We start from the raw sequence: 24,444 nt of genomic DNA, 5'->3' as shown, positions 1-24,444 counted from the left end.
GTTATAGTAATTTTTCTACAAAAAATCCAAAAAAATGCAATCCGAACAATTTGAAGAGAATCTACCAATCAAAATTAATAACTGTATCCCTCCATAAATCATACTACTACACAACAAGGTATGAGAATATATATATATTACAAATTTGTTCAAAAGATGCAATCCAAATTTAGGACAAATTCTCAATTGATTTTGATTTCTGTAAATTTTTTAAAAGCCAAATTTTGGATCCAAAAGGAAAGTAGTATATTTTGGCTTATTCAATCTTTGAAAACCCAAAAACCGAAATTTAAAGAACAATTGATAACACCATATTTAGATTTTCTAAAATCAAAAACCAAAACCAAGTTCAAAAAATCAATTGAGAACCGAGAACGAGCCCTTAGAAGAGCATCTCAAAAATCACATGGGATTTTCAGTGCTATTTTTCCAATGGCAACTCAATGCCACTTTTATGTTTATGCAAAATGTTCTTTTCATTTAACTTGCCATCTGTTATTTATTTAAGTTTTTTCCACCCTTATATGATAAGTGGATTGTCACTGAATTCAGTATTAAATAGTGTTACAGAAGATCCTAACGGCTTAAAAATAAGGTAAAATCGTACCTTATACAAAGAAAAAGAAGCACGGGAAAGCACCATAAATTTGACGTGTTTGTACCATTTTTCTAAGCTGAAACCTTTCACTCCAAGCAATTAAAAGAGATTGGATCGTACAATAAATTACTATTGACTTGTCAATTATTCATTACCACTTCCATGCCTTTTAATTGGCCGTCATCAGAAGAATACAACACTTGACTAAAAATGAAAGACATATATTCTCCAGCTAAATCATTACCAGCCTCTGAACTTTTGAAACCAAGAAGTTTGCAGCTTGCTTAGAGAGATTATACATGATAATTCCCAGTTTGCCAATCCATAATCGAAATTTTCCTTAACTTCATTTTCTTACGAGGGTATATATTTTGATAACCCTAAACATAATTATGTTATTTTAAAGAAGAAGATATAATTATTTTATATATTGATGATAAATTTTATATATTGAGAATGAGTTTTATATATTGATGATAAATGTCTTAAACATTATATATATTTTTTCAATCACATTTCATTTCATGTATGTATTTTTGAGACATTGGTAGTAGTTTTTGAGATTTTGTTGATTTCTATTACTTTGTTAGAGTAACTCATCTAAATAATATGAAGAAATACGGAACAAAATACTCAAATTGATCATGATCTAGCGAAGTTTAGAATTAGTAGCATAAGACCCTGTTTGATAACCCAATTCAACAATTAAATTAATGGATTTAGATCTTAATATGTTCGATGCATTTAATAATAAAAAATTGAATATCTGAATTAATTAAGTAACACTGAATTTTCGAGGCAAAATTTATTTCCAAAAATAAGTAATAAACTATTCACTTATCACTGAATGTGATATATACTCAAATATATTTGATTTAATACTTAATAATTTAACAACTTAATGGATTCAAATTTCATATTTCAATTTTATCGAATGCACCCTAAGTCTAAAGGTCTCCAACATTGCTGTTGGCCTTGTCTTTATATTTTGCTAAATCTGATTATGGAAAGTGATTATAGAGAATCAGCAAAAACTGATTTTTAGATGAGCATGGATTTTAGTTTTTTTGGGGTTATAGTAAAATCTATAATTTGAATATAAAAATAAATGAGAACATCTCAAAAATGAATTATTTTATAATTACAATCTATAATCAACTGAGAACAAGCGCTAATGGGGCTGAAGCTAACTTTTGTGGAGCATAAGTGGATACATTTAATCTACCCATACATTACCAAGTCAAAAAACGCTGACAGAAAGCAATGGCTGCTTTAACATTGAGAGAATGAACACATTTTTCCCTAGAAAATTTGGGAACACATTTCTCAATTATCTTTTTATTTTATATACATCAAATCGTTATCGTATATTTTTCTACAAAAACTCCAAAAAAAACCGTTCAAACAAGGCCAAAGTTATTAGAACACGAACCTGAGCCTATGAATGTTAATTTGTGTTTAATCAAGAGATGATGTGATGTCCTGTTGAACAATCTGCTTTGTTCTTGCATTCTAGATTACAACTCACTGTATAAGCATACAAGGGTGCACTCTCAACTGAATCTGCATACATATGACGGGTTTTTACTTTAAGTGCAAGTTTAATTCCGATTTTACACCCGTTGGACTGCAAGTATACAGGTCGCAATTTTAGTACAAGATGCGTATCGGGTCGATCCCACGAGGAGCAATTTAAACAATTACTAAGCCCCTGTTCTCTATATTATTTAGACTTACAATTAATTTTTGAGCAGAGAAAGTCTAATGCTGTAATCTACAAATCTGATATACAAATCTAGTTTAACAAATGCTGAATGCAAATAGAGAAATTTCACTTAATGAAGATTCTAGGGATGTAGATTCCACTTATGGCATAAACTACACAAATGAATGGATTTACTTCTTGCTATTATTCTTGCTTAACCAGAGATTTATTTCCAAGATTACCAAGTCTCATTTTCATGATGAAATGGCTTAGAGCAATATAGATTTCCCTATTTTCATGGTGAAATACTACTACTACTCCGTTTTATTTCATGAAATGCTCAATAATCCACCTAAGTGTATCTCTATTTTCATGAACATACAACTCAAGCACTACTCATGTGTTTCAATTGTTATTACCAATTCTCATTGAATAATAACACTATAAACATGCTATTGGTGATCAATCAATAACAAGAAATCACAGCTACACAAGTAGACAAGTTAACTCAAGATATAACAAGTGTAAATCACATTCAATTAGTATTATTTAGCCATAAGTTTCATCTACTCCCTAGATGAAGGAGTTTAGCTACTCATGAATGATTTAACAATCAAATTCACAAGTTTATTACTGCAAAACATCATAAAGTACAAGTATAAGAAAGATAAAAGAAAGCTTAGCCAATTGAAGGTGAAGCTCTCCAATTCCTGCTATGTTCTTGCACAATATGATTACAAGTGAAAACTCTAAAATGCTTCTCTAAGAACTCTTAACTAGAGAGAAAACTTGTTGCAAGAAGGAAAACTAGCTACGTCTCGTCCTCCAGGCTTCTCCCCTGTATTTCTGCATAAAAGGTGGTAGAAATTCCATTCCTCTCACTTCATAATTTCCTCCACTCAGATTTTGTAAAAAGAAGTCAAAGATATGATGTTTCCTTTTGTCCACACTCATTTGGTCTTCTCTTTTATTGCAGAAGCATGTGCACCGAATTCCCTTGCATCTTATAGCTGGAAAGTGGTATGCACACAAGAGAATTGACTGAGTCAAATTGCAGAATTTCGGCTATAAAACGCGCCTACACAAAACGCGGTATAAACTCGCGTTTTGTCTACTCGCGTTTTCACTCTGGCCTTATTTCAACTGCGATTTTCTCCATGATAAAGGCCAAACTAGCTTTTGTGCAAAACACAAAAGTTGTAGCCCTTTGAGTTAGCTTTCCAATGCTTCAAGAATCATCCAAATCGGAGCATTGTAGCCTGAGATATGATCGAAATACTGTCACCTGTTCAAACCTCTGTTTTAACTTCCGACCACAGAATGCAGCTTCTGTATTCCAACGTTTTGCCCATGAAGATGGCAGAAATGGATTTCGATGTCTTCATACGAATTGTAGGTCTCTTTCTTAGCTTTAAATGGTATAAAGATCACCTCAATCCGATAAGTGTAGCTCCAGATATGGTCAAAATACTGAAGAGTGTCAAAACTGACTTGTATTGCATTTCCTCACTTGAACGTTTTTCACTTCATTCTTCTTGTTGCCACTTGAATTCATCACCAAATCTCTATTTTTTACCTCATTTGACATCCTTTGGTGATTGAATCATCATTCCTGCATAAAAATGAAGTTTTTACCATTAAAATCAATAGAAATGCAATATTATCCACTTTTACCAAAAATATATAATTTTACCAAAAACCTCTTTATTTTAATTATAAAACTAAATAATCAACTCAAAATTAACTAATAAAATGCACTTAAAAATACGTAAAATAAACTCTTATCAAATACCCCCACACTTGAATCATTGCTTGTCCTCAAGCAATATAAAATTCTAACCATCAATGATCCAAAAAAATTGAAAATAAACATATGTAGTATTTCAACTCCATTTCCTTGAATCAAGGTAAATAACCCTTATGTGATCTTTCCATTAAGTTCAAGTACTCATAATATCAAGCAAAGAAGAGCCAAGTATACCATAATTTTACCAATTCAACTCAACTTCTTATTTTTATCCAATTTCGCAAGCAAGCAACTCCTATAGTCAATAAAGATGCTAACTAATCTCATGATCAACTTCTTATTTTTCTTAAAGAGGGATTTAATTTACTTTTTATTTATTTATTTATTATTATTATTATTTTTTTATATATTTTAAGGGTTAAATATTACTTAAGTTGTGAAAAATGCCTTTTGACGCGAAGATCAACATTTTTAGATGCAGATCCCCGGTTACTCAACATTTCACATACTCAAGTTGCTTTGCATACTCTTAATTCAAGTACCTTTTTACGCGAATGTCGACATTTGTAGATGCCAACCCCCGGTTACTCGGTACGAGAATCATTGGAGTAGAATAACCCTTTTTTTTTGATATATATATATATAATAAAATTCCCTCTAAGAGTAATCATGAGAAGAGTATGACACTTATTAACCATATTAATTTCTTATCTTATAAAATTAGATAAAAAGAAGAATTTTCATCAAATATACAAAATGTAGGCATAATTTTCTCCACTTTACTAGATATACTTTCCTATAAATGTAAAAATTATAATCACATAAAAATCATTTCCAAATTTCATAAGAAAAGAAGTATCAAAACCGCATATATTTATTTCAAAAGGATAAGTGACAAAATTTTATTTATTTATTATAGTTAATAACATATATATGTATAAGGTTTTGGAAAAATTTTGACAGAATCTCCCCTTAAAAGTGGACTAAAACTCCCTGCCAGCAACCACAAGAAACACCATTTAAGCACAAGAATTATATCAAACACAACTAAAACCACAAGTATCACACATATTTCTCCCCCCACACTTAAATTACACATTGTCCTCAATGTGTAGGGAAGAAATGAAACAAAAGAAGAAAAGAAAAGAAAGAAGTACTCCCCAAGTCAATGGCTGAGATCCTTATCAGCCACTAATCACGGACCACTGTCAAAATACAAGTACCTACCACATAGAAAACAGAAAAATAAAATGAAGTTAAACATCTTAAGTTCCACAAGTTAAGATAATTAGGCAAGCAAGTTCATCAACTAAAGATAGCTTCTGCAGTGTGCCAAGTCAGTCATCCCCCTCGGCATCATCGTCATCCTCTGCATCACGATTGGGCGGTGGATGAATGCCCAAATGATCTTCAATTCGGCTTAGACGATTATGGAGTACAAATGAAGATTTGTGAGTTGGGTAGAAGAGAAGAAGAAAAACGCGGCTGGAAAAATGGAAAAGTGAAGAAATGTTCTGGAAATCGCGTTTTTGAAGCAGAAAAATGAACCGAAAACGCGACTAAAAACGCGCCTTCAACGCGCGTTTTTAAATCCGCGTTTTCTGCACAAATCTCGCAGAATTTAAAACGCGGTTACGTATTAAAACGCGACTTAAAGTCGCGTTTATATGTGTCGCGTTTTCCAGTTTTGCTCAGGCGTGAAAACGCGACTTCCTCTAAAACGCGACTTAAAGTCGCGTTTTAAAGGCGCGTTTTCTGTTCTGCAGGCGCAGAATCGAAAACGCGATTCTGAGAAACGCGACTTATAGTCGCGTTTCCTTGGAAAACGCGTTTTCGGCTTCGATTTTTAGCAGAATTTCAACTTTTGAAAAATTACAAAAGGTACCCCAATGACTCAAAATGCATCATAGATCATTTGTTTGCCAATTTTAATCACTGGAACAAATGTAAAACATTAAAAACATGCATTTTACCCCTTTATAATGAATCAAAAACACCTTTAACGCAAATCGAGGGGTTGAGTTGTTTGATCACAGTTCGCCTTTTTCACCTCAAATGGTCATTCTTGCTTCCATTTGCCAACCCTATCACACAAAAACAACAAATTAACTAAAACACTTATTCAAACCACAAAATGACACCAATTTAACACATATAACATAAACATTGGGTTGCCTCCCAATTAGCGCTTTTGTTTATAGTCGTTGGCTCGACTCACACATTCAGTTTCTTAATTTGAAGAAGAGTCGCCCAAAAGACATATGAGTCCTTTGGGTACGATTTCACCTGCCAAGTAGGGTTTCACTCGTTGTCCATTGACCTTAAACCTTTCATTTCTTGAATTTGCCACTTCAACCGCTCCATAGGGAAATACTTGAGTGACTTCAAATGGTCCAGACCACCTTGACTTCAATTTTCCTGGAAATAACCTCAGGCGTGAATTGAATAAAAGCACTTTTTGCCCTACCTGAAATTGTTTAGGAATAATGTGCTTGTCATGCCAATATTTGATCTTTTCTTTGTAAATTTTGGCATTTTCATATGCATGTAACCGGTGTTCCTCCAATTCACTCAACTCAAGTAATCTCCTTCCACCTGCAAGATTAAAATCTATATTAATTGCTTTAATAGCCCAATAAGCTTTATGTTCAATTTCTACAGGTAAGTGACAAGCTTTTCCATAGACTAAACGATACGGCGACATCCCTAAGGGAGTCTTAAATGCCGTTCGGTAAGCCCATAGTGTGTCATCTAGCTTTGTAGCCCAATCCTTGCGTGATTTATTCACAGTTTTCTCCAAAATGAGCTTTATCTCACGATTAGCTAGCTCCGCTTGTCCATTGGCTTGAGGATGGTACGGGAGTGATGTCTTGTGCCTACAACCATATTTAAACAATAAGGAATCCAGTTGTTTGTTACAAAAATGTTTTCCTTCATCACTTATTATGGCCTTAGGTATACCAAATCTACAAAAAATGTTCTTTTTAAGGAATCGGAGTACAACCTTAGAGTCATTAGTAGGTGAAGCGATTGCTTCTACCCATTTAGAAACATAATCCACTGCTACTAAGATGTACTTATTATTAAAAGAGCTTGGAAATGGTCCCATAAAGTCTATACCCCATATATCAAATAATTCAACTTCTAAGAAGGTAGTTAGGGGCATTTCATTCTTTCGAGATATATTTCCAGTTCTTTGGCATGCATCACAACTTTTAACATATTCCCGAACATCTCGATACATAGTTGGCCAATAAAACCCTGATTGCCATACCTTTGCCACAGTTTTTGAGGTGCTAAAATGTCCACCTGTTTCAAGGTTATGACAATGATATAAAATATTATGTACCTCGTTTTCGGGAATACATCTACGTACCATACCATCGGCACAATGTTTATACAGCAATGGTTCCTCCCAAAAGTAACTTTTGACATCATGTAAGAATTTCTTCTTTTGATGGTAATTAATTCCCTTTGGAATCTCTCCACTTACCAAAAAATTAGCAATATCAGCATACCATGGAGAATTGATAATTGCTAGGACAAACTCATCCGGGAAATTCTCTTGAATAGGAACTTGATCCTTGACTGGAATATATTCTAGGCGTGATAGATGATCCGCTACTAGATTCTCTGTTCCCTTTTTGTCTTTTATTTCCACATCAAATTCCTGCAATAAAAGAATCCACCGAATTAGTCTTGGTTTTGCATCTTTTTTATGTAACAAATATTTAAGAGCCGCATGGTCCGTATATATAATAACTTTAGATCCTACTAGATAAGATCTAAATTTATCCAAAGCAAATATCACTGCCAATAGCTCTTTTTCTGTGGTTGCATAATTGAGTTGTGCTTCATTTAGCAACTTGCTAGCATAGTAAATGACGTGCAACCGTCCTTCTTTCTTTTGTCCCAAAACTGCTCCAACCGCATAATCACTTGCATCACACATCAATTCAAATGGTAGTGACCAATCAGGCGAAGTTATAATTGGGGCCGAAATCAATTCCTTCTTCAACCTTTCAAATGCAACCAAACAATTGTCATCAAATTGAAAAGGAGTATCTTTACATAATAAATCACATAATGGCTTTACTATTTTAGAAAAATCTTTAATAAAACGTCTATAAAAGCCAGCATGTCCTAAAAAACTCCTTATCCCCTTGACATTGCTTGGGGGTGGCAATTTTTCGATGACTTCTATTTTGGCTTGATCCACCTCAATTCCCTTGGAGGAAATCTTGTGTCCTAAAACAATTCCTTCTTTTACCATAAAATGACATTTCTCCCAATTCAGTACAAGATTTGTTTCCTCGCATCTCTGCAAAATCAATTCCAAATTATGAAGACACTGATCAAAAGATGAACCATACACAGAAAAATCATCCATAAATATCTCCATAATTTTCTCAATATAATCAGAAAAAATAGCCATCATGCATCGTTGAAAAGTTGCGGGAGCATTGCATAACCCAAATGGCATTCTTCTAAAGGCAAAAGTGCCATAAGGACATGTAAATGTGGTCTTCTCTTGATCCTCTGGAGCTATAGCTATTTGATTATATCCTGAAAAACCATCAAGAAAACAGTAAAATTCATATCCGGCTATTCGCTCCAATAATTGATCAAGAAATGGTAGGGGAAAATGATCTTTTCTTGTTACCGTATTTAACTTACGATAATCGATACACACTCTCCACCCTACCACAAGTCTAGATGGAATTAATTCATCATTTTTACCCACGATTGTAGTCATTCCACCTTTCTTTGGTACCACATGAATTGGACTAATCCAAACACTATCGGAGATAGGAAAAACTATACCTGCGTCAAGCCATTTAAGAATTTCATTTCTTACCACCTCTTTCATGTTTGGATTGAGTCTTCTTTGTGTTTCCACCACTGGTTTGCAACCGTTCTCCAATAAAATTCGATGCATGCATATAGAAGGACTTATACCTTTAATGTCTGAAATTGTCCATCCAATTGCCTTCTTACGCCTTCTTAGAACTCTTAACAACTTTGCACACTGTTCATCATCAAGGTCAGCACTAACAATTACAGGTAAAGTTTTATTTTCTCCAAGAAATTCATACCTTAGATGAGTCGGAAGTGGCTTGAGCTCTAACTTTGGAGGTTCAATTTCTGAAGGTTGTGAAAACCCTTTTCCTTGGCCAAGACTTTCATACAAATTACCCCTTTTATAAGGTGCTTGAAAATCCAAGTACTTGGCAAATTCTTCAATTTCTTCACAAACATCTTCTTGCTTACCTAAACTCATTAAACAATACTCAAGAGGATCTAAGTCAAAGTTGACTTGACTCATCTCTTGGGTTAGTTTATCAATTGTGCCAATAGAATAAGCATGATCGGTAAAAGAAGGGTATTTTTCCATTTCATTCAAATTAAATTCTACCTCTTCTTCACCTACTTGAAACTTAAGTTTGCCATTTTTTACATCAATAATAGTACCTGCAGTAGCTAGAAATGGTCTACCTAGAATAATTGGCATAGATATATCTTCTTCCATATCTAATACCACAAAATCCACTGGAATGATAAATTTTTGAACTTTTATCAATACATTCTCCAACACTCCCAATGGATATCTAATAGACCGATCCGCTAGTTGCAAAGTGATATTAGTGCATTTAAGCTCATGCAAACCCAATTGTCTAGCCACCGTTAAAGGTATTAATGATACACTAGCACCAAGATCACACAATGCCTTAGAAAAATCAACGTTACCTATGGTGCAAGGTATAGAAAAACTCCCCGGATCCTTCAACTTCGGTGGTAGCTTATTTTGAATAATTGCACTACATTCCTCCGTTAATGCTATTGTTTCGCAGTCTTCCAACTTTCTTTTTCTAGTCATGATTTCCTTGAGAAATTTAGCATAAGATGGAATCTGCAAAATAGCATCGGCAAAAGGAATGTTAATGTGCAATTGTTTGAAAAGTTTAACAAATTTTTCAAAATCTTTATCAAACTTATTTTGCTTTAATCTTTGTGGAAATGGAACCGCAGGGGGTATTGGAATGGTAGTGGAAGATGATGGTTGCTTTTCTCTTGGATTCTCCCGCCTATTTTCCTCCACAATCGCCTCTTGGTTCCTCTGCTTTTCTTCTTGTTTTTCATTCTCATCTTTCTCAACTTCCTTCACTGGAGGATCTTCTAATTGTCTACCACTACGAAGAGTAATGGCTTGCACCTGCTCCTTAGGATTGACCTCTGTTTTGCTAGGTAATTCTCCTTGATTTCGATTATTCAAAGAACTAGCAATTTGACCAATTTGGACCTCTACATTCCTGTACATTGTAGTGAGTTGATCCAGTCTCCCTTCTACTCGTTCAAATCTGTCCGAAGTCACCTTAGCAAGTTTTTCCACCGCGATCTCCCAACTTGGTTTAGTTTCAGCCTGTGGTTGCCTTGGTTGAAATCCCGACGGATTGGTTGGCCTTTGTTGATTGCCTTGATCTTTCCATCCAAAGTTTGGATGATTTCTCCACCCCGGATTGTAAGTATTCGAGTAGGGGTTATTTTGAGCATTACGATTGTAATTATTGACGAATTGTACCTGTTCAGAATCAACACACTCATTACTATCATGTTCACCTCCACATATAGAACAACATGCTACATGTGCATTAGATGAACTTGGACCAACTCCACCTTGTCTACTTAGCAATTTCATCACATTATTCATTTGAGCACTCAACATATTGAGAGTGTCCATTTCGATCATACCTGCGTGACGTCTTGTATTACCTCTCTCATTGGCCCATTGGTAGTTATTTGCGGCCATTTCTTCTATCAAATTCTGAGCTTCTTGGGGTGATTTACCCATTAAAGCTCCACCTGCGGCTGCATCGATCATAGTTTTAGTAGAAAAAACTAAACCATTATAGAAGGTTTGTATGATTAACCATTCCGGCAGTCCATGATGTGGACATTTCCGAAGCAAATCTCTAAACCTTTCCCATGCCTCATATAATGATTCACCTTCCAATTGGCTAAAACTAGTGATATCCATTCTAAACTTAGCAGTCTTACCTGGTGGAAAATACTTATTTAAGAATGCTCTTGATAGTTCATCCCATCCAGTGAAAGTATTAGGAGCATGAGAGTGTAGCCAAAGTTTGGCCTTATCTCTCAATGAAAATGGGAACAATCTTAGCCTTATGGCATCATCACTAACTCCATTCATTTTAATTGTATCACAAATTTCCAAGAATGTAGCTAAGTGTGTATTAGGATCTTCTACTGCATTACCTCCAAATTGAGATTGTTGAACCATTTGGATAAGTGATGGTTTAATCTCAAAATTGTTAGCATTTACCGTAGGCCTTACTATGCTTGTTTGAGATCCTTGTGTTCCCGGTAGAGTATAATCTCGTAGAACTCGCCTATTTTGGTCATTTTCCGCCATTTCTTCTTCAAATGGTAGTTCTATCAAAATGTCCTCTATCGGTTGCCAAATCTCTTGTTCCTCTAGTGTCCTCTCAATTTCTGGATCGAAAGGTGTAACTTCCCGAGACGCCCGGTGCATACACTACAAACAGAAATAAGAGATATTATGCAACTTCAATTGTCAAAAACTGATTACAAAATAAGATTAAATATAAAAAAAAATAATACTGTCTAAATTAATAAAGATGATTAGGCTCTAATATTGCCGCTCCCCGGCAACGGCGCCAAAAACTTGACGGGTTTTTACTTTAAGTGCAAGTTTAATTCCGATTTTACACCCGTTGGACTGCAAGTATACAGGTCGCAATTTTAGTACAAGATGCGTATCGGGTCGATCCCACGAGGAGCAATTTAAACAATTACTAAGCCCCTGTTCTCTCTATTATTTAGACTTACAATTAATTTTTGAGCAGAGAAAGTCTAATGCTGTAATCTACAAATCTGATATACAAATCTAGTTTAACAAATGCTGAATGCAAATAGAGAAATTTCACTTAATGAAGATTCTAGGGATGTAGATTCCACTTATGGCATAAACTACACAAATGAATGGATTTACTTCTTGCTATTATTCTTGCTTAACCAGAGATTTATTTCCAAGATTACCAAGTCTCATCTTCATGATGAAATGGCTTAGAGCAATATAGATTTCCCTATTTTCATGGTGAAATACTACTACTACTCCGTTTTATTTCATGAAATGCTCAATAATCCACCTAAGTGTATCTCTATTTTCATGAACATACAACTCAAGCACTACTCATGTGTTTCAATTGTTATTACCAATTCTCATTGAATAATAACACTATAAACATGCTATTGGTGATCAATCAATAACAAGAAATCACAGCTACACAAGTAGACAAGTTAACTCAAGATATAACAAGTGTAAATCACATTCAATTAGTATTATTTAGCCATAAGTTTCATCTACTCCCTAGATGAAGGAGTTTAGCTACTCATGAATGATTTAACAATCAAATTCACAAGTTTATTACTGCAAAACATCATAAAGTACAAGTATAAGAAAGATAAAAGAAAGCTTAGCCAATTGAAGGTGAAGCTCTCCAATTCCTGCTATGTTCTTGCACAATATGATTACAAGTGAAAACTCTAAATGCTTCTCTAAGAACTCTTAACTAGAGAGAAAACTTGTTGCAAGAAGAAAAACTAGCTACGTCTGGTCATCAGGCTTCTCCCCTGTATTTCTGCATAAAAGGTGGTAGAAATTCCATTCCTCTCACTTCATAATTTCCTCCACTCAGATTTTGTAAAAAGAAGTCAAAGATATGATGTTTCCTTTTGTCCACACTCATTTGGTCTTCTCTTTTATTGCAGAAGCATGTGCACCGAATTCCCTTGCATCTTATAGCTGGAAAGTGGTATGCACACAAGAGAATTGACTGAGTCAAATTGCAGAATTTCGGCTATAAAACGCGCCTACACAAAACGCGGTATAAACTCGCGTTTTTTCTACTCGCGTTTTCACTCTGGCCTTATTTCAACTGCGATTTTCTCCATGATAAAGGCCAAACTAGCTTTTGTGCAAAACACAAAAGTTGTAGCCCTTTGAGTTAGCTTTCCAATGCTTCAAGAATCATCCAAATCGGAGCATTGTAACCTGAGATATGATCGAAATACTGTCACCTGTTCAAACCTCTGTTTTAACTTCCGACCACAGAATGCAGCTTCTGTATTCCAACGTTTTGCCCATGAAGATGGCAGAAATGGATTTCGATGTATTCATACGAATTGTAGGTCTCTTTCTTAGCTTTAAAATGGTATAAAGATCACCTCAATCCGATAAGTGTAGCTCCAGATATGGTCAAAATACTGAAGAGTGTCAAAACTGACTTGTATTGCATTTCCTCACTTGAACGTTTTTCACTTCATTCTTCTTGTTGCCACTTGAATTCATCACCAAATCTCTATTTTTTACCTCATTTGACATCCTTTGGTGATTGAATCATCATTCCTGCATAAAAATGAAGTTTTTACCATTAAAATCAATAGAAATGCAATATTATCCACTTTTACCAAAAATATATAATTTTACCAAAACCTCTTTATTTTAATTATAAAACTAAATAATCAACTCAAAATTAACTAATAAAATGCACTTAAAAATACGTAAAATAAACTCTTATCAACATACTTAATGGCTTAAAAAATAAAATGCGGTTAGGAATAAGAGAATGGCAGCTGCAATAGCAGTAGTCAGAATTGGAAAGAGGGCACGTGGCGCTGCAATGAGCTGAGACCTTCTTCTGCTTCCCTTTTTAATCTGAATCAGCTTATCATGGACACACCATGGGAAACTAATGTAGTGAGCTCGGTTCGGTCCCACGCTGTAGCGACCCCAGTAATCTGGATGATAAGTGACATGGTACCATGCTGATGCTTTTGCGTATGCATCATCAGAGTGACCACCATCCCCGCCGAACCAGGACCTAGCTTCCTTCATTAAGGACGTCACGGCCATTCCAACAGCTTCTGCATCATTTCTCCGGTCCAAAGATTTTGACACCCACATCATACCACTACCCAACATTTCTGCTTCAGTTTTTCGGCCATAGTAGTCCATCAAATTACCCAATTTATAATCATAGTCGCTTTTGTAATCAAAAGCTTTATCAACATAATCCTCAAATCCATCCACTTCCATATCAGTATCATATGATTTTCTTGCCACTTCCCTCGTAAATGGTTCAATGGAGCTTGTGAATGGTGCCTTTCCTTTGACCTCTCGGAAAAGCTTTCCGATCACATTCTGCGACTCATACGTTTGCCTTTCAGACTTTTCCATGAAATCAGGATATTTTCTGGCACGTAGATGAGATGGTACCTCAGCAGGAACACCAGTCTTTGGATAGTCAACTGCAATCGAGTGGAGCTTCGCAAGCTCTAGACATCGATTACTCCTGGCCTTTTGTGGTTCCAGATCAGCAAAGACAATATGAGAATTTGAAATGATTCCCAAACTGTCATTCATGATATAGTCGGCGAAATACTCCTCAACTTCCTGCAACAGAGAAGCATATGTTGCATAAGAATATTTGCTCCAAAAACACTATATATGCATGGGAATGCAATGAAGCATCTTATTTTTCTAAGACACAGGGCTATAACCCTGGTGAACACTGTTTCATAGTTAAGCAGATTGAGGAGAAAACAGAAGAGTTCCTAGAATTGTACAGATAGCGGATAGAGGAATAACAAAGGTCTTAGCATCCTTCAATGCGGATTAGGAACTCTTCCACTTGTCCAAATGCTTCTTTGCTGGACGATATTTGCAGAGTATAAAAGGACAAAAACAAATAACAAATAACATGGGTTTGTTTGGATATGAGGTTATTTGAGATATTTCTTTGAGATAATTAATATAATACTTTCTGTGATGTGATATATGTGAGATAAAAAGATAATTGAAAATTATGTACATATAATGCGAGCAAAACAAAATTTATTTATTTATTTATTTTTAAATCTTGTAATCCAATGCTAAATTCATCAAAGGTTCTTAATTTATGTGGCAGTTTTATGGGTGCTAACAGACGATGTTAATGGGCTTCAACCATTTACCTTCAATGAAAAAACAATATCGTTTATTTTTAGTCATCCATAAAGATAGAGAATCTCTGTAACCATCTAAAATTGACTGAGCAGAAAGAAATCTATTAGGACAAAATTACACGACTGCGATAGGTCAAAGGCAGTAGTAGCGACTCTTAAACTGCATGAACGTAGAAAATCATTTATTCTGTAACTTTTGCTGTCAAATAAATTAGTTCGAAGGAAGATCAGAATACAGAATTGCAGATGTCTCGGGAATGAATAAAGCAAGATGATGAACGCTAGCATAGCCGAAAGAAATACTACCATGCTTCATCCTGAAAACGAAAGTGTCATGAACCACAACTAGGCGTCAATCATGCTTGTACGTTACAAAACAGCACCACTAGAAATTTGCTAGAATGGCAAGACAACACCACTGCTCTGATAATTAGTCACCAGACAGAGATTAAAAGTAGAAAGTAGAAGGCAGGTTCCTTTCCTACTCATCAAGCTGTGGGTTCAATAATCTACGTCCCCTTCCCAATAGAAATAGCTATTAAAAAAATAAGTTCTTCTACAGCATTTTTGAAGGAAATTAAACCAAACTATTTTAATATTTAATTTCCTAATTCTTTTTGATGTCTTGTTTGTTTGGTTTCCATATTAGATTAGGAAATTTCAAATCAATTTCCAAATAAGTTTCGCTTTACAGTTGTATTTGTTTTAGGAAATTTTAGAGTTTATAAATACTACCAATCTAGTAGATTATTATTTGGAGAGTTGAGTTGAGTCGAGTTAAGTCTTGAGAGTGAGTTTGAGGGAAAGCTTTGTAGTTGAAAGTTGTAAGTTGTCGTGAACGAAAAGTTACGACTTGATATTTGCTATTATTGGATTTTGAGATAGTAAATTATTGAGTATTTATTTATGTATTTATTCTCCTTTCCCTACATATTTTTATATGTGTCAAAATTGCTTACACTATGTACGCATAATTTTTCGTGCTAACAAGTGGTACCAAAACTCTAGATTCAAGAGTTTGATCCTACGATGTCTGTGGTGCTTGGAGAGAGTGCAAAATTTTTGATAGATAAACCTATACCATAAAAAGGTACAGAGGTTGTGATAGAATACTCATATATTGAAAAATTGGATCATGAGAATTGGTCTTGGAGTACTCATTTGTTGACTGAAATTAGGGGAAAGTGACCTTAACTGAACAAAGGTCTAAAAAAAGGGGGACTCTGTTGAGATTGTTGGTGTTGTGCAGTGATTAGGAAAAAAAGGCCCTATTAAATTTGTTGATTCTTGAAGGTTGTCAGATTGAAAGATTTGATTGGTCAATCAACTAAAGAGATCAGGAAAACTTGACAGAAAGGAGAGAAAAATTTATTTAGGTATATAACTTGTTAAGTAAGTATAAGTATAAGTGTAATACTAAATATTAAACATAATTAGCGAATCAGTGCACAGTGATAATATATAAAAAAAAACATAATTAGTAATTATAATTTAGACATTGGTTTATCATTCATGTTTGGATTATTAAATATTTGAATGTGTAATTTTTAACTTGCAAGTATTAATATACTCTATATTTATATTACATATACAATATGTGAATTTATATTCTTTAATCACTAATCTTGTTTAAACATAGACAATAAGCACTATGGTTAAGTTTAAGCAAATGTATAAGAATTGTATGTCAACATATTAATATATTAGTATTCACCATCGAAAGCAATCAAATTATTTGCAAATCAAGCATTTAAACTATATAAAAAAATAGGAATAAATGTAAGTGTAATGCAATACATCATTAGTAAATTATAAGTGACTAAATGACTAAGTGTATACAACTATATAAGTGAGTCCCATTTAGTTATGTGGAAATTACTATCCAATTCGGTTATAATTGATTTCATGACTGTTTTCGAATTCAATTCGGTAATTGAATGAATTCGGTTATTCCAAATTTGAATTTGAAAGCGATTTGGAGTTTTACAAGTAAAATAACCAAAAAAATCGAATTCAAATAATCAAATAACCGAATTTGTACCGAATGCACACCCCTAGTGATAATTTTGGTAAAAAAGCTATCTATGATTTTGTATTTTTGGACACTTACGTTGGTAGTAAATATGGTGACTTTGGTGATGAATGGGTTTATATCAATGAGTATTTTGATTAAGAAGAAATTGGTGAGAAATAATTTATAAAATACAAAGTGCGTCCACTGCTATGAGAAAAGATGAAGTTGATAATTGAAAACAAGATTGAGTTGCACATCGTTTATTCGTTGACTGAATTTTTCATGAAAATCCAAGCTCAATATGGCATTGGATGTGATCATAATGAAGAGTTTGATTTAAGGGAGTCAATGAAGGAAATTAAACAAATCTATTTTAGTATCTAATTTCCTAATTAATCTTTTGGTATGTTATTTGTTTAGTTTCTATAATAGATTAGGAAATTTCAAATCAATTTCCAAATAAGTTTCACTTTATAGTTGTATTTGTTTTAGAAAGTTTTAAAGTTTATAAATACTACCAGTTTAGTAGATTATTATTTCGAGAGTTAAGTTGAGTCGACTTCAGTTTTGAAAGTGAGTTTGAGGGAAAGTTTCATAGCTGAGAGTTGTGAGTTGTCGTGAGCGAAAACCTACGATTTGATATTTGTTATTGTTGGATTTTGAGTTAGTAAATTATTAAGTATTTATCTGTGTATTTATTCTCCTTCTCTTCCCACATATTTTTATATGTGTCAAATTGCTTACGCTACTACGTGCGCGTAATTTTTCGTGCCAACAATTTTTGTATTAAAGTATTAGTACCTCAATTGTAACTTCATGATCCAGCTGCATTGGAGGTGCAGGAGTGTAATCCATAGGTGGGTGTTGCTGAGGCGGAATCAGGTCACGGTCCCAACAAACAAAGTAGACGTCTCCATCCAAATCGCTTCCAGAGCATTCATTTGGATGAGGCCTGTGATTGACATCAGAATCAGAAAGAAATATTCAGAAACCATGATGTCAATCACACTAGCTATATCCTACATAATAATTTCAATTAGTTGGTCGTCAAAAGCTTAAAACATAGGAGTTCCTTGTTTATCCAAATTGAGCTTTACTAAGCATATTAGATATCATAGTGAACCCTTAAATTCAATCATTTGTATCTAGTAAAGATATCCTGACCCATGTTAAAGGAGTGGTTTTCAGGAAACATTCTGTCAGCAAAATAAGCCGTAATCATACCCGTCCTTCAGCTCCCAGATTTGCTGCAGTTTCAAGCTTTCTAAATGCAGATTAGCAGTCTTCTATTTTTCCTACATACAGCCTTGACTAATATTCACCTTATTTTAAACAACATCTGCACTACGTCTTCCTCGTGCTCCTAAGAAAACTAGTAACAACTCACATGCTTTGCACGAGAATATATATTTTTCCAAAATATAAAATCTTGAATATATTAAATTTCTGTGTAAAATTTTGATTAGCATAGTATAACTAAGAAACTATATAATGAACAAAATTAAACAATTGGTAGTTGTACAAAATGTTTATTGTGTACAAAGCAATTAAAAGTTTTTTGTGCATTCTACAGTTATAAAAACTCTGAAGATAGAAGATTATCATATTTAAGCTAAGTTGTTCGTATAATATTAACTAAGAAACCATATAATAAACAAAATTAAGCAATTGTTAGTTGTAAAAAGTGTTTATTATATACAAGGCAATTAAAAGTTTTTTGGACTCTAAATGATTGTCATATCTAAGCTAAGTCATTGCATATTTTACATGGATTGTGACAAATTTTTTATGTTGTGTCAAATTAGTGTATACAAAAAAACTTGAGCAAAATACATACTAAAACATTCTGATTTGGATACAACAAATTTTTATCAATTTCAATAGCTGTAAACTTTTTTTGTTATATATATTTTTTATAATTATCGATAATTTTTTGAAGTTTTCTTAGTCAACATCACATAATATAGTGAATTTAATCATCAACACAACCTTTTGTTTGCTCATTAATTGTTTATAACCTTTTGTCTTCTTATCAATCGTAATTTTCTTCTAAACCAATATATATTAAAAATACAGTTAACTTTAATTATCACGCATAAGAATATAATGATTGAAAATAGTTTTAACACATATAATAATTGGAGATGAAGAAAATGATTGGTGAATAAAGTTATAAATGGGTAGTTCTTAATTTTAATTACCAATACTTTTGAGATGTAACTTATTGAAAATTTTCATTTTTCTTATTAGTGTTATGATTGGGATGCAATAACACTAATTAAAATACATGAGAATAATTTAGGCATAACAAAAATTAAGATCAAAATATGCTTACATTCTTATACTCCCTATTGCCAAAACTCATCATAATTTTTATGCTCTTAATAAAATTTTCTTCCTTGTGTTCTTACAGGTTCATTTCACAATCCATTCTAGACCCTGTTTTGTATATTTTTACCCAATAGTTTTCTTAAACTGCTAGAAATAGCTACTATGTCAAAATCATCTTGCATCCACTCTTTTCTTTCCCAAGAATCATCATTAAACAGCTATTTAAGATTAGCAATAACGAAGACCCAACAGTACACAAATATATCAGGTAAAAAGTAATAATACTGATTCCTTTCTATTTAATAGCAAAATTTGGAAATAGAACCTCAATAGTGAAGCCAGATTTTTTCTGGCCATGAAACTGATACCTTAATGCTCATTTGCTAAGTAAGAAATCCTTTGCTAAAAACCATAAAAGGAAAGTCCCTAAGTCTAGGATGTATGATCTTAAAGACCTAATAAGCAGTTCAAGATCCAGTCCAAGCACAACATTTTATTTAAGGCCTTAACCCAAGAATTCATTCAACTTCACTTGCAACAAGCCAGGTGATGCAAAAAGAAATCTCTTAGGTCTCCCTTGAATGTAAAAGATTGAAATGAAGGAACAGACATCACAGGTCAGGACATGAGATATGAAACAATTAAATGAATCTAACGTTCCCTGACTGCGTTTAGATAACTCTACCAATTAGCCAAGAAAAGCTATCTGCAGGCATACCCATTTTTTGCTTTGGTTCTAAGATTCCCCAAAGGAATGAATCCCTTTTGCCAATGAATTGATAACCAAACAATGTAATGGTAGGAATGAAACACAAATAAGCATTCATTTTGTTAAGAATCTTCGTTACAAATGCTCTCTTAGGGCTTACAGATTGTTTATGCTCTCGAAAGTTTCTAAGCAATGTAGTCAAGCAACCAAATCACACCCAAGACAGCTATCTGCTATTTGCTTTTCATGCGAGAAAATGTAAATTGCTCTTTCGTACCAGTAACTAGGCAAAATAAGAGAAGAATCTCTTTTTACTTCCAATCCTGTTTGACTTAAATATTATTAAAGAACAGTAGGAGAATAGCAATTAACAGTTCTCACAGAAACAAAAGAAACTAATGGATCTTAGAATCTCTTTTTACTTCCAATCCTGTTTGACTTAAATATTATTAAAGAACAGTAGGAGAATAGCAATTAACAGTTCTCACAGAAACAAAAGAAACTAATGGATCTTAGCCTACCTGTATATTTTCAATTCATCTTCAAGAAGCTAATCTCAATTCCAGAAACTTCAACATTCTCTGAATGAGTTACACATAAACCATATAATATTTACCTGTTTCCTTTCTGGGGGAAGACAATACAGTTCACCATATGATGTAATGCTGGCACATCAACAGCTTTTAGAATACGAATGTCTCCAGGGTGCAAGCACGGATTTTTTGCAACCGCCACCTTCCCCTCAAGAATACTATTGTGCTTAAAATACGAGATAGAATCATCATAAAACTGCCCACGCCCAGCAGTAGAGAACTGAACAAACACCTGGCCATATTCCAAGGTTCTGGTTTCATCCAGACATCCCATCATTGATCTTCCATCTGGTATAAATATCCTTGTTTTAGTCCGCAAGTCCAGCAGTTTTGATGCCCTGAAAGTTTGCAGCATCATTGAAAGAAATGGTTCAGAATCAGGCTTATAGCCGCATTTCAGCATCTCCTTGAGAACTTTTGCAATCTCTCCAGGAGCCATTAATTTTAAAGTCTCATGTGCCTTCACTGGATCAGTTAGAATAGTGTCCAACTGGGCAACTGCTTCTCTCTGCTTCTTTTCAAATACAACATCCTCGACCCCCAGGGTAGACAAAAGAGTAATTATCTGGCGATTGAGGAAACAAGGCTGGTATTTACTAAACTGTAAAACATCCAACTTGGTGTTATTGGATTCATATTTCTTCATGCTCTGTCTCAGCGACAACTTCTTTGATGAAGTGGGATCAACAGCCACAACACCTTTAAAGCCACCATACCGAATTTGAAAAGCAGAAGGAGTGTAGCTTAGGCCATATTTCGTGGCAACTTGCCTTGCAAATTGAGCAGAGATTTTCCCAATGCCATCAGAGAAGACATACTCGACTGTAGAGCGGTAAGCATCTCTTACCTTTATGTCAGGAATCATTTCGATCTCATGTCTACCAACATTTAGTGTTTCCCTGGAAGAACCGAAAGATTGACCAAGCCTGGCAGCATATTTCGCCACATTTCTTATCTCACTAAAATCACCCATCCATCTTCTTATATCAGCAGCAGTAAGATCGGGTCTTGAAGCAAACATCCATACTGAATTTTCCATTAATTGACTTGAAGAATAGGCAAGGAATTGAAACTCTTTATCCCCAATAACTATGCCATTTTTCAGTGTTGACAGTATTCTCTCATAAATTTCCGTCCTTCCATTCTCATTTGCAGCTTTACGAGGTGACAAGTCTGATGGAAACATCTTATTCCGCTCTTCATCAGTAAAGGAAACTCGAAGAAAATTGTCAATGTACTCTGAAAAGTGGCGCAATACACGATTAGATACAATGACCTCTGGACCACAGAAATACACTTTGCATGGTGTAACTTGCACCCTCCGGACATATACCAATCCATCTGCCAAATTAAGAGTACGTGATTTGGGAGGTCGCCGGAGCTTGTCATACTTATCATACTGCTCCTTGAGCCACTGCACCGGCTCATAGCAGCACTCTTTCAATGTGTGTAGCTTCTCTAGGGCATGTTCTATGTATTTGACATCTATTCTTTGTGGATCAACAAGCCTAAAGAAATTAGCATCTAGTGATGGCCCTGGAAGACATCCGGTCTGTACTAAACAACAGACCTGGAACAAGATTTCATATGGCAAATATAGTCCTTCGGGGGGACGCAGAATAGGAACTAAAACCAAATTGTCTGAATAGGGGAAGCCATTTTCCAGCGTAAATTGGCTGTCACTTTCTTTGTAATCACCTAAATTTGGTAGTTGAATGCCACGAGGAAGCTCCAAACATATGCCAGACGATTGTCCAATACAGGATGAAGTGAAATCTGTCGCCCTGACCCACTGGTCATATGGAGTTTCCTTAAAGTAGCGATAGGGGGATTCTTCAAGTTTTTTGAAAATCCGAGGAGCACCAGATAACTAAGTCAGAAGTGTGTATGTCAATATTCAAACTCATAAACAATAATTTCACATAAAAAAGGTATCAGAAACTCAATTGTAAAACAGAACAAAGAGTGGACAAATGCATGCTGGTTGTTTGCCATATGACTTTCGTATTTTGGATGGGTTTCAGAGTTCAAGTCATGGTTAACACTGGTAGCAAAAAGGTTGATCCAAAAGAGGTACCGAAGACATAAAAATAAGTTCACGTGGCAGTGCGTAGGAAAAGAGATATGGCTCAGCAATGAATTATGTTCAACTGCAGTTGAGAAAGGAGAGAGAAGTTATAGTATTGAAATATAATAACAGCAGACCATGTTTTTTACTCACACAAGTGTTGCGATCCATTATTTCTCACACCTAATGTATCTATCTATCTATCCATCTATAAATACATATTCTATCCCAAGTACCATGAGTATTGGTATTTTGGAGTGCAAGTATAAGCAATGTTGTAATCTTAGTTTTTGGTATTCCAATTATGCCCTTCCTAATTTGTGGTTAAAGTTTCACATGATTTTAATTGTGGATGGCTTAATGGTTGCTTATTAAGGTTATTATATTGCATCATACCATATTGATTTAGAAAGAAACATCTCCTTAAAGTAGTGAAGTGATTTGAAAAACATAATGATTTGAGAAACATTTCTTGGATGAAATTATAAGTTGTACACATCCAATTTTCATGTGACACCCAGAGGAATTTCCAAAAAAAAAAAATTTGGGACAGATTTATAACTAAAATAGCAATATTAAACAGGAAAAAAGAAAATCTAAAATAGCACCATGCAAACCATTACTATCATTAATAGCAATCCCTCAAAACAAAAAAAAAATTGAAAACTATTCATAAAATGATATAAAGTGAATAGCAAAAGAATTAAAAAGCTGGAAATAAAATTCAAATAATACCAAAGACAATATCCATATCACTAATATATAGGGGAAGACAAAAATTTTTATTGGCAATAATATAGCAATGTTTCATTTATACAGGTTTGAGCAAATCAAATCCATCCATCAACCCATGCAGAAGCCATCTCCAATGATAAAATAAGAATTATAATAAGAGTAAAATTCAAATGAAGAATGATATCCAACTTATTTTCAATGGTGATCAAAATACTGTTATTTGTCTAATGATTACATATATTTATTGTATTGCAATATTAATGAATAATGGTTGCGGTTATGGAATGAAAAGCTTTAAAATAAAGTAAATTTCATTTATGGTGACAAATATAATTGGACAAATTTAGTGCATTCTAATAATTGACAATAATGGTAGTGGTTATGGATATTAAAAGTTGGCAACCGAAAAAATAAAACACTGCAATATACTAAAAATTGATATTAAAATTGTTAATTAGCCACAATTCTCATTCCAATTCCATGATCATCAAAAACACTGATATTGAAACCACAAATACTGTACTCATATGAAAAAAATAGACTTTCTTTGCATTGGATTGTGTTAAATATTATGAATAAAAGAAAAGAAAAATGAAAAAAAATCCTACTATCATTATCCATTAAATTTCAATTGTCAGAATGCACAAGCCAAAAAAATCTTTACATGGTGGATAATTTATACTCCATTATTGACAAAAATAGAAATAAAAACAATACAAAGAATTCAAATTACATGCATGTTTATTTTTCTAACTTGATTATAATCTTCATTTATAAAAATTGTAACAATTGTGGTTTATATGTAATAAAATCATGAGTATACAATAATTTTGGTAAAACATGATATTATCAATACTTGATATGTTATAGAGTTCAAGCTACAAATCAAACAATGTTT

General features: G+C 33.9%; 1 protein-coding gene and 1 non-coding gene across 2 annotated transcripts; one reads left to right on the top strand and one right to left on the bottom strand.

Annotated features, from left to right (window-relative positions):
• Positions 1 to 10,988: 10,988 nt before the first annotated feature.
• Positions 10,989 to 11,095, top strand: LOC113754896. Its single transcript, XR_003465449.1, has one exon. It is a non-coding gene; the product is annotated as a small nucleolar RNA R71 (small nucleolar RNA).
• A 2,583-nt stretch (positions 11,096 to 13,678) lies between these two features.
• On the bottom strand, positions 13,679 to 22,613 carry LOC113754895 (probable RNA-dependent RNA polymerase 1; the record flags this gene model as incomplete). The annotated part of the gene is made up of 3 exons (XM_027299089.1): positions 13,679 to 14,545; positions 17,912 to 18,062; positions 20,767 to 22,613. Coding segments are annotated over 3 exons (2,865 nt in total), but the record flags the coding sequence as incomplete, so codon positions are not given.
• Positions 22,614 to 24,444: the final 1,831 nt, after the last annotated feature.

Source organism: Coffea eugenioides, unplaced genomic scaffold (genome assembly GCF_003713205.1).
Source record: "Coffea eugenioides isolate CCC68of unplaced genomic scaffold, Ceug_1.0 ScVebR1_1096;HRSCAF=1894, whole genome shotgun sequence".
NCBI lineage: Eukaryota > Viridiplantae > Streptophyta > Magnoliopsida > Gentianales > Rubiaceae > Coffea > Coffea eugenioides.
Note: the sequence above shows the minus strand (reverse complement) of the source record. Positions and strands in the feature narration are given on the sequence as shown.